This window comes from Erpetoichthys calabaricus, chromosome 9 (genome assembly GCF_900747795.2).
Source record: "Erpetoichthys calabaricus chromosome 9, fErpCal1.3, whole genome shotgun sequence".
NCBI classification, from domain to species: Eukaryota; Metazoa; Chordata; class Cladistia; order Polypteriformes; family Polypteridae; genus Erpetoichthys; species Erpetoichthys calabaricus.
Genome location: NC_041402.2, coordinates 93,963,467 through 93,977,434, shown reverse-complemented (window position 1 = coordinate 93,977,434; position 13,968 = coordinate 93,963,467). Strand labels below are relative to the sequence as shown.

General features: G+C 38.5%; 1 protein-coding gene across 3 annotated transcripts in view; it reads left to right on the top strand.

Annotated features, from left to right (window-relative positions):
* ptpn6 (protein tyrosine phosphatase non-receptor type 6) overlaps positions 1 to 13,968 on the top strand; it is a 201,434-nt gene that overhangs the window by 71,252 nt on the left and 116,214 nt on the right. Inside the window, exon 1 of one of the 3 annotated variants that reach the window (XM_028809945.2) lies at positions 10,737 to 11,503. The exons of the other annotated variants lie outside the window; for them this stretch is intronic. Within the exon in view, the coding sequence (XP_028665778.1) occupies positions 11,496 to 11,503 (8 nt within the window). The 5' untranslated portion in view covers positions 10,737 to 11,495. Of the gene's footprint in view, positions 1 to 10,736; positions 11,504 to 13,968 lie in introns of those variants that run through there. 3 annotated transcript variants of the gene reach the window in all.

Genomic DNA, 13,968 nt, shown 5'->3' with positions numbered 1-13,968 from the left:
GTAAGCAAATTTATAGATTTTCTGTCCAACCCCTACAGCCAATAGGACATCATGGTACTTAAAGGCTTCTGATACAAGCCAGTCCCAAACAACCATACTTCAGACCAATGGGGGAATAGAACACCCTCACACCTGCCTCCAAAGCCATATGTTAAGGTAAAGCTTGGCAGTTTGGCAGCCTGGCTTTCCTGTGGGGGGTTGACTGGGAGACTATCTATCTATCTATCTATCTATCTATCTATCTATCTATCTATCTATCTATCTATCTATCTATCTATCTATCTATCTATCTATCTATCTATCTATCTATCTATCTATCTATCTATCTATCTATCTATCTATCTATCTATCTATCTATCTATCTATCTATCTATCTATCTATCTATCTATAATGTAGCATGTTCCCATAAAATAATTAAGTACCCAATTTTAATTATCACTGGGTCTTACAACAAAGCCAACCAAGAAAAGTTTTACAACTGGATAAACCAAACCAATGAATACATTGTAAATATCTATGAAACATGAATAAAAGTGAAAAATGAATGATCAGAAAATATATACAAATTAAATATAGCAACAGAAAAAACAGTTTGAGCCCACTTAATAAGCTGATCAGTCCAAGGTTTGTACAACAATTATTGAAAAGAATATATCATGAAGCCTAAATAAACATAGCATAAGGAGAAACAGCAAAGTGTCACTGAACTCATGTCCCTTTCACGTGATGTGAAATGTAGATCTGGCTGACACGTTTAGAAGAAAAAACTCCTTTTCAGGACACAGCAAACCAATATTGTACTTACAAATACTGTATAATAAAACACTAAACAAGTAAAAATAATACATTATATACATCAAACAACAAAAATTGGAGACAGTGAACTACCTATTGTATAAGGTCAGGTGCTCATTGTTTTGTCTTGGGAGTCCTATATTACTCTGTTTTCTCCCTTTGTATTCTTTATTGTGTAGACTTTATCAGAATACCTCAAATCCCATAGACTTTCCACTCTTCATAAGGTATGGTAGTTTATAATGTCTTCCCACTTTCCCTTCTACATCTGTAATCTCAGGCAATTACATAGAGTAAAAGGACAAGCAAGAGTTAAGTTACACATGTTAATAATGTATTATTGATCATATTCATAAAAAATAATGAAGCTAAGTACATGTGAACATTGGCAACCATACAACCTGATAAAGACTCAAGGGTTGGTTACGTAAACATCAGATCACTTCTGTTCTTGTCAATGAAACACTACTAATATTAACTTTGCTCTGCCTGATTTACAAATAAAGACAAAATATTTATCAACTTATATACAAAATATCACTCCACCACACTCATAATAGTAGATCCATCATCAATCAAATGACCAAACATCTCCCACAATTGGGTTTTTGCTTCTCTGACCACCAAGGCCTCAGCCATTTTGGCCTTTTGCTACTTCCAGAGTTTCCTGCGCTAACCATACATGGAAGGCATCCTTTTTCAGCCTGATGGTATCTCTTATATCTTGTGTCCACCACTAGGTCCTTAGGTTGCCGCCTTGAGAGACTCCTATGGCCTTTATCCGCAGCTATTTGCAGCCGCTTCTACAATGAATGCTTTTAATAAGGTCAATTTGGACTCTGTGTCCCAAGCCTCCCCTGGGATGTGGGAAAGCTCTTTTGGAGGTTGGAGTTGAAAGGCACCTGGACAGGGGCCTCTCAAAAATGTTCCCAGGCCAACCTAACTACTTGCTTGGGCTTTCCATGTCTGTCCAGGTGGCTCCATCACCATCTGACCCAACTCACCACCAGGTGGTGATCAGTTAACAACTCTGCACATCTCTTCACCTGAGTGTTCAGAACATACAGCCATAAATCTAATGATACAATTATGAAATCAATCATGGATCTTTGTCCTAAGGTGCTCTGGTACCAGGTACGCTTATGAGCCACCTTATGTTCGAACTTGGTGTTCATTATGGACAAACCATGCCTAGCATAGAAGTCCAATAACAAAACACCGCTTGGGTTTAGATCAGGGAGGTCATTCCTCCCAATAATGCCTTTCCAAGTGTTTCCATCATTACCCACATGGGCGTTTAAGTCTACCAGCAAAACTATAGAATCCCCAGCTGGGACCCTGCAGGATCCTCTTCAGTGACTCCACGAAAGCCTGGTACTCCAAACTGACTTTTGGAGATTTCATTTGAAGTTGTTTCAAGTTTCAAGTTTCATTTGAAAGTTGTTTACATTTGGAAAGTGAGTTATTTATGCTCCAGTATTCACAAAGAGACCAGAATCTATATATATAATTCATTAAGCCAGAAGACAAGTAGCCAACCATGGAAAGCACGCCGGAAGGGGCATGGATTCACTAAGCCGCTGACAAGTAAGACACCCATGGCGCACGCAGGAAGGAGCCACGCCCACCAACTCTAAGACCATTGGATGCGACGACAACTCGCAGAGCCACGCCCACCAACTCGGACGCGACGACACAGAAAAAACGGCATCATTTATATTCGTCTGTCGTAGAGGCCACATGCACCTCTGAGCCACGTTGACTGTTCATAGAGGCATGTTTCTCGCGGTGGTGAATCGCCATATGCAGCGTGTAAAACGGTTTGCGAGGGGTATCCCATGGGATCCTTAAAACAATCCTTTACAACTGAGGTTAAAACACAATGAAGGAAGCAGTCTTTAAAAATCAATAAGCCCTGTGCCTCTGTTTCATTAGCGTCTCACCTGCTTCATCCAATGGTCTTAAAGTTGGTGGCCGGGGCTCCGTGAGTTGCTCTTGCGAGCGGGCACATGACCAGGGGGTGTGTAAGCTTAGAGAACGAGGGTGGAGGGGGGAGGACCAGGTAAGAAGAGGCATGTTTGTCGCGGAACTGAATCGCTGAATGACCGTGCGACGACGGTCAGCTGGCAAAAACTGGCCGACAAATTAAACGCGTGTGCATTGTACTTACTGAAAGCAGCGTTACAGATTTTGCAAATGTTCATTTTTTTCCCTCCTTTTAGACAACTGTGTCTTTCCGGAAGTGTTCAGCAATCAATATATTATTTTTGTGGAGTTTGCCTGCAGGACCACGTGCAGCGAGCGAGAGAGAGAGCGACAGCGTGTGACACACACACACATACAGGCATGCGTGTGCGCGGGAGAGAGAGCGCGTTGGACACATAGGAATAATAATACTTCGTTACATTGATATACCGGTGTTCTCAGTATTCAAAGCACTATCCACACAGGAAGGAACCGGGAAGCAAACACCGGGATTGAATTTGTTTTCACATCTGTGCATAGCATAGCATAGCATGTTACTTTTCTTGGTGGCTTATTACATTACAGATGTTTCACATGTACATTGTTTCCCCTGTGCTTAAAAGACATTAAAAAAGTGTTTCTCAACTACGCCATGGTCTTAATGTTGGTGGGCGGGTCTCCGTGAGTTGCTCTTGCAAGCGGGCATATGACCAGGGGGTGTGTAAGCTTAGAGAACGAGGGTGGACGGGGGAGGACCAGGTAAGAAGAGGCATGTTTGTCTCGGAACTGAATCACTGAATGACCGTGCGACGGCGGTTGGCTGGCAAAAACTGGCCGACAAATTAAACGCGTGTGCATTGTACTTACTGAAAGCACCGTTACGAATTTTGCAAATGTTCATTTTTTTCTCTCCTTTTAGACAACTGTGTCTTTCCGGAAGTGTTCAGCTATCAATATATTATTTTTGCGGCGTTTGCCTACAGGACCACGTGCAGCGAGAGAGCGAGAGCGTGTGACACACACACACACACACACACACATACACACACACACACACACACACACAGACCGACAGACAGACAGACAGACAGAGAGAGAGAGAGAGCGCTGGACACATAGGAATAATAATACTTCATTACATTGATATAGCGGTGTTCTCAGTATTCAAAGCACTATCCACACAGGAAGGAACCGGGAACCGAACACACAATCTTCCAGAGTCTCCTTACCGCAAAGCAGCAACACTACTACAGCCCCACAAGGCAGTTAAAAAATACACGGGGCTCGAATTTGTTTTCACTTTTGTAGATAGCATTGTTGCAATTTTACTTTTCTTGGTGGCTTATTACATTACGGATGTTTCACATGTTCATTGTTTCCCCTGTGCTTAAAAGACATTAAAAAAGTGTTTCTCAACTGTGACTACAAGTACTGACAACTGTGTCGTTCAGGAAGTGGTCACCCATCAATACAGTAATCCCTCCTCCATCGCGGGGGTTGCGTTCCAGACCCCCCCGCGAAAGGTGAAAATCCACGAAGTACAAACCATATGTTTATATGGTTATTTTTATATTGTCATGCTTGGGTCACAGATTTGCACAGAAACACAGGAGGTTGTAGAGAGACAGGAACTTTATTCAAACACTGCAAACAAACATTTGTCGCTTTTTCAAAAGTTTAAACTGTGCTCCATGACAAGACAGAGATGACAGTTCCGTCTCACAATTAAAAGAATGCAAACATATCTTCCTCTTCAAAGGAGTGTGCATCAGAGAGAGAGAGAGAGAGAGAGAGAGAGAGAGAGAGAAAAGCAAACAGTCAAAAATCAATAGGGCTGTTTGGCTTTTAAGTATGCGAAGCACCGCCGGACAAAGTAGCTGCGAGGAGGGGAGCAAGCATTTTTCAGCATTTTTAGAGGAGCTTCTGTATCCTCTACGCCAGTATGCGAACAGCCCCTCTGCTCACACCCCCTCCGTCAGAGAGAGAGAGAGAGGAAAGCAAACAATCAAAAATCAATACGTGCTCTTTGATCTTTTAAGTATGCAAAGCACCGTGCGGGAAGCATATCGCTTGCAAAGCAGCCACGTGTAAGCCCAGCAAAGAAGGGAGCACTGTGAAGGTAATCTTTCAGCGTTTTTTGAGGAGTGGCCGTGTCCTCTAGGGATGTGAACAACCCCCGTGCTCACAATATATTTGAGGAGTTTTATTTAATACATAATACGCGTTGTGGTTGGGTAGCTTCTCAGCCATCTGCCAATAGCATCCCTTGTATGAAATCAACTGGACAAACCAACTGAGGAAGCGTGTATCAGAAATTAAAAGACCCATTGTCCGCAGAAATCCGCGAACCAGCAAAAAATCCGCGATATACATTTAAATATGCTTACATATAAAATCCGCGATTTAGTGAGGCCGCGAAAGTCGAAGCGCGATATAGCGAGGGATTACTGTACATAATTATGCAGCGTATGCTACGCCGCAGGTTGGCTAGTATTCTTTTAAAGGGTTAAAACTTGTAACTCTTTGCAATTAGGCAACAGTGAAAGTTCTGGTAGTTTTAAAAAATATTAAAACTTCATAAAGGTTTTCAATTGTTTCTTCCTGTTAATTTTTTACTTAAATATGTAAATATTTTAAAATATATTTATGAATATTTATAACTAGGCTGGGATTGGCTCCAGCAGACCCCCGTGACCCTGTGTTCGGATTCAGTGGGTTAGAAAATGGATGGATGGATGGATATTTATAACTAAATTATTGCCACATTCAGGCTTTCTATTGATTCATAATAGTAACATTTTAACTATTAACATACACTCATTTACTTAATAAGGCTGTTGGATCAGCTTGACAAATATACTATAATGTTTATGGAGCACTATATTTAGCACTGCTGCTGTACAGATCCAGTGTCCTGGTTTAATTCCTGTGCCCACACACTGTTTGCAATCTATATATCACATTCTGATTTTTCTTCAGCATTCCAAAGAGGCCAATTATCACTTCAAAACTGAAAAATGGGGATAAGTGGGAGTGTATATGTGTATGTAGGTTAGAGAAAGTTCTATTGCATTTTGTTTCATATATATTCATATTTGTTTATTTCCACCATGTTGTTCAAAGGCCTCCTTCTCATTTACATTTGTGGCTCTTACTTTTTGAAATTCAAATTAGCTTGGCATGCTTCACAAATTTTAACCTTTGAAACTGTGCCTTTAAGCACTCTTTTACTTCTTACATTATTTTTTTCTTTAGTTTCTGTATTTAATTAATGTACACTGTTAAAAAAAAAACAACTCAGAGATGTTGATATATCCAAAAGGTTAACAATGGTCAGATTGTTCAAGCAGTTGAGGACAACACTGACAAATTAATGCAAAGTTAAAAAAAATCCCTCTAATTTTAAGTAAAACTGACATCCTTCAATTATAGTTGGCTTAGGAAACTTCCAGTTGAACAAGGTCAAATGAAATGCCAATAATTATCAACCTGACATCTTTCTTTAATCTTGGTGTCCTGTAGTAGTGTGGCAGCAGGAAGGGAGAAGCAGCCTTTTGGTCACAACTTTGTGCAGCTGCTTTCACCATTGAGATCATGACCTAGGTCCATTGAAACTCTTAAGTCTCCAAACTCTCTTGAGATGTAGGAGTAGCCCTTTCTCAGGTGAAAGTTCCGACAGATTCCTTCAGAAATTTTATTTTTGACAATAATTTTGAATTGTATACAGATGCATTTTATAAAGTTATTCTACTCTAGAAATAATAACAATTTATTATAGAAATAACATCTACAATTTTAATTGAACTAATAGATGTATAAAATGTTTAGCTATTTAAAAATGTACCTGTTTTTTCTGTTGTGATCTGGATTATAATGTGATATCCATTGTGACAGACCAACCAACTGCGACTGATAATTGGTTTCTATGTTGGTTCAGGGACTACAAATGACACAGTTTCACATTTTCATTTTGGGAGCCAGGGTTTGTTTCAGGAAACAAATATTGGTGAAAAAATCTGTTTTGCTTAAATTACTGAATATTTAAAACATACAGTTGAATGTGTGTTTGCATGTTTGTGTGATATTCAAATCCAAACAAATTGAACCAGAGTTCTTCATTTGAACGGGGGAAGTTCATATATTATGTTTTGTTCTGAAATTATTAAATTTGGGGAACTTTGTTTACTGACTGCACCTGTGACTTTATTAGGGAACTTTTTATTTTTGGGATGTGGCATAGGTATGTCAAATTGCTCTCCAAGATGCATTTAGTAAGTGGAATTTTTGTGTGGTAACCTTGCTAGTATTATAATAAGTACAATTTGTAATTTTTACAAATTACTTGACATAATTTTAATACTTAAATAAGAAATAATTAATAAAATGTAATTACCAAATTCTCATAAATAATTTCCTTTTTCATTACCCCCCCCCCCCCCCACACACACACACACTTTTTTGCTGCAGCAGAGTATTAAATTGTTTATTTATCTATAAGTCTGCCTGCAGTTTTTAATAACTTTTCAGTGCTATGTGACAAGAGTCCCCAGCACAGCTGCCGAGTTTGAAGGAGAAGAGTAATTTTACATAGTTTGCATAGTGTTATCAGATAGTCTGAGAGACAGTTTGTTAATTTGAAATTAAGCTTTATAGTAAGGTGCAATTTACTGTAATAATTGCTATTATTTCTCCTGCTCCATCTCTAATCTAACAAAATAAATGAAATGCACAAATGTAAAAGTGAGGCCTACAACTCTGAAATGGAGTCTCAAGCTAGAGTGTCTGCTGGCTTCCCTACTTGAAATTACCCAAATGAGGTTTTACCTCACAAATTTTGCCTCATGCTTTGATTGAGGCCTAGGACCAAAACCAGTCTTTTGCCCAAACAATAGGATACCAAACTGGGAAAGACTAGATCCATAATAGTCTTTTGCAAAATTCAAGTTAGATTCAAAAGGAGGAGATAAAACTATAAAAAAACCCTGGTCCAATAATTAAGTTTCATTGAAATGTTGATGGTTTATTAACAAAAGTTATATTTTCAAAGAAAAAAATGCAAAAAACAGTTTGTAACAAATTGTTTGTAATCCACATCTTAATCTTCAAAGCCAGAGCAAAATAATTGGCAAAAAAACCATAAAAAATCCAATGCTTACAGAGCTGTTAACACTACCAAAATTAGTGCCATTCTGTAGAACTCTGCCATCTGCTAAGAATATATAGGCAGAAAGATGTTTTCCAGGTAATGCAGAAAGGTGGTCCCACCTCCTTTGGTTCCACACACAGAACACAAGAAATATATGACCAAAAAATGACCAACGAAAAGAAAATGTACTTAAGCCTACTTGTTCCAAGCTTAACCCTGTTCTACATGGTGATCTGTTGTTGATTAAAGCTATGCCATATGTTTTCCTGTACTTTAAAAAGAACAGTTTTACATTGGTTTGGGAAAATTTCATAGTAATTCTTAGAGCTATGCTCCCAGGTAGCCTGTGCTACTAGCAGGGTTACCCTTGCCAAACTGGTCAAAGGGGAGAAGCCAGATATACAGTAAACCAAAAATGGACTCATATGATAATTGAAATGAGAACTAATAGTGCCTTACAAGTAACAGAGATACCCGGACCCACTCCTGGAGCCAGGCCATGCAGTAGTAGTGTTCATCAGAAAGTTTTTGCACAGTTCAATAGGTAAGAGCTGGAGGAATATATGTCAAGTCACTGTGAAATGACTGAGGTCAGGTGAAATGCTGACGATGGGATGGGTATGAGAAGAAAATGTTTGGATTGGATGCTGTTAAATGCTTGAGATTATTACAGATTAATGTTTTAGAAGCACACTGATCAGAAACATTCTGTTTTGTAAACTAAAAACTATTAAGTGTATTGTAAACTATATTGTCGTAATAGGTATAGTTCCTTTTAAAAATATTTGTCAGTCTAGAAACACTGCAAATTCTGTTTGCTTAAAGTTAATGTAGAACTACATCTTGATCCAGCCATCCATCCACGCTCTGAATGTGTGACACACACATATAGCACTCAGGTCGGGATTTAAACCTCTGTGATTTTAACTGTGCATCAGCAAAACACATGACTGTTAATTTCAGTGACATGATATGTAAAGATTAACAAACAAATCTAGTGTAGATAAGTGGCAGAAGCCCAGTAAGAGTGCCAAACATACATATTTGAGAATGTAATGATTGACCTTACAAAATTATGTAGCCTCACAGTACTCGGGCCAGATGCAGATTCAGATACAGAATTTATGTAGACTTGTAATTATTTCTTTGATAGGTGTCACAGAACAAAACACATATAGATGTATAGCTGTATTCAAAAAAAGTGAAAAGTGCTAATTAGGCTTGGCGGGATCATTGATTCTTACTTTGATTCAAATTGGATTGGGTAATATGATGTTTAATCCTTAACATTCTTCCCATGGATTTTCAGTGGGATTCATTTCTGGACTTTGGCTAAACAATTTAAAGGACATTAAAATTGTGTAGAAAAAGAGAATCAGGTTCTCCTCAAGGTTTTTTTTTTTGGGGGGGGGGGGGGGGGGGTGTTGGGTTGCGGGGCTGTTACTTTCTCATGACTTGTGTCCATGTCCCTGTGACTGAAAGTCATCCTTATAAATTGATTCTGCATATGCCATGCTTTATGGTAGGGAGACTGTTGCAGATTTAAGTCTGAGTGTTCAACATTTATACCAAAGAATCTTTTATCACATTTTCTCAGAGTCTAACACAGTTTATCTAAGCAAGACCATTATATGCAGTAGTAACTAACAGGGTTCAGACAAATGTCTTCATACAGATAACAAGACTGTATCGTACAGCATTGTCGATCTGTGTACTATTTTAATGTTCACTTTGGGTATTTGATCACAGTTCGTGCAGCACTGGACTGCATGCAAAATGCAAGTAATTATTGATTATCTTCAACATGACTTGGAAATTTTAGTCCTCAACAAAGTTCAACTTACAGGAGAATACAAAAGAAGATGGCAGAAATTTGTTCAGCACAGTGAAACAATAATCAGCAATGCAATTGCAAAGTTTCTTCATATATTTTATATCATTTCTAATATTTAATATCATCAGCTGCATGCAACAGCTTCTTTTGAGCTGTTGCATGTAGTGGAGAAATGCATACAACAAGGGCAGATCTGGAAACCAAGACAGTAATTAAAAGTGTTGCAGTGGTCAGCACTGATGCCTCACAGTTTAAGAGTTTTCATTTAACATTCTGGTCCAAACACTGTTTGTGTAGAGCGTGCATGTTCTTCTGTTGTGTATCTAGGTATTTCTCCTAGTACTCTGGTTTTCTTCCCCCCATCCCAAAAAATGTGCATGTTGAGTTATTAGGCAGAACTAAACTGCCCCCAATGTAGGTTTTTGAAAGTTTTCTTTGCAATTATATGGTGCACTACCCAGGGTTGGTTCTTGCTTTGTAGCTGAGGCTACCAAGAATGGCACCAGTCCCGGTTACTCAGAATTTATTATATGTAAAAATTTCTATACTTTTCAATACACTTCAATATTTCAGCTTAGTTTAGTTTATCATATGTACTGAGGGAAGTTTTTGTGGATAAGTAATTAAAAAATGCAATATAAATTAACTTAAATTTGAAAAAGCAAGCCCAGATTAAGCAGGTTTAAAAATATTTAAGTGTATGAAAATATAAAAAAAGAAAAAAATATATATATATTCGTAACGGAAGTGTACTTGGGCATTTTTTAAAAGGTTAACAGATTAGTGAAAGCAATTCTGAAGCCAAGCCAGGCAACACTACATCACCGTTAAGCTTTCATTCAAAAAAGGAAGTACATTTGTACAGTGACAGCAGGAATATAATCACTTGTTCTTGTTTTAGACCAGATGGACTTTTTGCTAAAATGCTAACTTCCTATGTTGCATACAGCAGACACTTGTTGCTGACACTTTACTCACGCTCTTCAACCCTTTCAAAGCTGCTGATAGATTTCATTGCGAAGGTTAAGTTCTCTTAAAACGACACGTAATTAACGCTAGATGAAAACAGGAGAATACTAGTGGTTGGAGGGGAGGACAACTGAATGAAGGACCAGGGTACGTTAGTCCGCAAAGTGGTCCAAGAGCCAAAAAAAGACCTTCTGCCGGATAGAGCGAAAGCGAAAAGAAGCAAATGACAAAGCGATTGAGCTAGCGAGCGAACTAGAAAAGGAAGAGGGCGGTCCTGAGAAGTAACTTTGTAAAGAGAGAAGTTGTCAATTCGCTGCTTTCCGCACCCTCGCGACAGCCACACTTGCAACACAAAGTCGTATTGCTGAAGTGCCCAGGACGTTTTGTTTTGTTTGTTTAATAGTGTCAGTGTGATAAGACGAGGAGGACTAGCTTTACCGCGCTTGTGTCGTCGTCTGAGAATCACCTCTAAAAAGAAAGGAGGCGTCTTGCACGAAGATATGAGACCAGCAGTGCTCGGCTTCACCTTTACGCTTTTGCAATAAGAGTGTTTGCTTTAGACTGCTGATACTCCAACGTCACTCTGTTGCTGTTACGTGCGTAGTTTTTGTTTGCTTTTGAATCCAAAGAGCCGTATTCCTAGCATTGCTTTAAAAGCAGGAGAGAAAGTAAACGCACAGTTAACCTGTCCTCATCTCCGCCCCCTGCCCTTTTTGCCTCTTGTTCCTACGCACCGTTGACTCTGGGATTTGCTGCTTATCCACTGGAAACACTTTTAAAGTAAAATGGTCCGGTAAGTACTAAATTGTATATTTTTCTTTCTGAAATACATAAGGAAAAGGACAGTCGAGTGTAAGATGTACCTGATTTATAAGACTCTTTGGTGCTGTCGGAAATGTCTATGCCTTTCTTTAGAGGTTGAGATTTTAAAATGTTACGTACCCTGAGCAGAAGGCTTATTTGCTTATGCTATGTGGTATTTTCATGCAGACTGTTTTTTTTTTTCTTTGCAGAGGTGCGTCAGACACTAAGTGGTACCTTGGTGCAGTGATGAATGTATACCTGAGTCTTAGCACTTAAATATATAACAATTGCGGAGTAAAGTGACAATGATAACTCGGTAAACCCACGTGTCAGTTTCAGATAACACCTTTGTAACACATCTTTTTATATACCATACTTTCTAATACAATAAAATCTGCAAACAGTATACTGTGTAATCAATTTATGGTTAGTAAAAACATAGCTTTCTCAAACCTTCTTAAGGCAGGGACCGACCTTGCCAGTGCACTTGTCCATTGTAGAACTTAACAACATTACACTTTATAACTTTTTTAATCCAAGTCATCAGTCAAGGTGTGCAAGACAGGAACCGAACCAATCGCTCACAGGAAAAGAATCACAGCCAACCACTGCATGACACTGGGTGAACAGACGGGATAATGGTCATGTAACAGAATGAACAAAAAATAATCTTCTCATGCCACAAACCGTGCATAAGCATTCCACCAGTCTTCAGATACATATTAGTTTTAAAGCAATTAGTAATAAATAAATACATAAACACTAAATAAACAATTCAGCACAATTTGGTGTTAATGCTTTTGAACATTATATTGTTTTGAACTTTAGAATATTAATGAAAAATCCCTGCCAGAAGCAATTGGGACATCTGTGTATGCAATAGAGTCAAACTTTGTAACATACTTATTAAGCTTCAATTCTCAAAATAGTGTGCTGAGAAAAAGTCAAAAAGGCTTCTTATTGCCATGTTATTAATCTTTACAACATGACAGCTCCAATATTTACAACAAAAAACAAAAGTAGTATTTAAAAAATAAAGTCTGGGTTCCTGTGTCATTTCTCCCAAAAATTATGTATCCTGAAAATAAGGGCCATGGAAAGCACAAAACCTATAAGCAAACACATCTCCAGCCTAAGTCCAGCTTTATTAAATAGCTGCATCAATGAACTGGCACAGCCTTTGCAATATTTGCAGGCCCTGATCTTTGAGGATATCATAAGCACATAGATAATCAGGTACCATTTCCACCAACAGAGGTGCAACAACCAAAGCTAGATTTTGGTGAGTGGGATGGTCAGAATAGACAGAAAAAGTCCAAGGTTATGTTTTTTTACAAATAATCTGCATGTCAAGGAAACAGGTCACCATAGATAATACAAAGCCTCTGCATGGAGTTTGCATGTTCTCCCCGTGTCTGCGTGGGTTTCCTCCGGGCGCTCCAGTTTCCTCCCACAGTCCAAAGACATGCAGGTTAGGTGGATTGGCGATTCTAAATTGGCCCTAGTGTGTGCTTGGTGTGTGGGTGTGTTTGTGTGTGTCCTGCGGTAGGTTGGCACCCTGCCCGGGATTGGTTCCTGCCTTGTGCCCTGTGTTGGCTGGGATTGGCTCCAGCAGACCTCCGTGACCCTGTGTTCGGACTCAGCGGGTTGGACAATGGATGGATGGATGGATGGATTGTAAAGTTTAATGTCATAAAAAAGGAATTATATAAACTTTGCTGCTTGTAATGCATAGTTTATGCTTGCTGCATAACATCACTCTGTTATGCATGTTATATGCCAATGAAATGTTAGATTCAAGAAGTTTATTGTCATGTTTGTCAATTATATAAACTTTGCTGCTTGTAATGCATAGTTTATGCTTGCTGCATAACATCACTCTGTTATGCATGTTATATGCAAGTGAAATGTTAGATTCAAGAAGTTTATTGTCATGTTTGTCAATTATATAAACTTTGCTGCTTGTAATGCATAGTTTATGCTTGCTGCATAACATCACTCTGTTATGCATGTTATATGCCAGTGAAATGTTAGATTCAAGAAGTTTATTGTCATGTTTGTCTATGAATATCCATCCATCCATCCATTTTCCAACCCGCTGAATCCGAACACAGGGTCACGGGGGGTCTGCTGGAGCAGTCTATGAATATAGGGATCAAAAAACAAGGAAAATAACATTTTAAGTTTTTATTAAAAAATCTTTTGGTAGGTGCACAAGAACAGTGATTGATGCTTGTAGAGCTTAATCCTTCATCCAATTCTGCCTGGTTTGCAAACCCAGTCATCTCCGGTCTCCACATTATTCTTGTATAAAGATCTGTTAAGTCATGTAATTTTAATACTAAACAGTTTGTAAGTGAAAACCAAAATCACACCTCAAAAAATAAAACATATTGGTTTTAGAAATGCATAGCTATGCTTATTTAATTTAAAAACTGGTATAATGTGTTATCT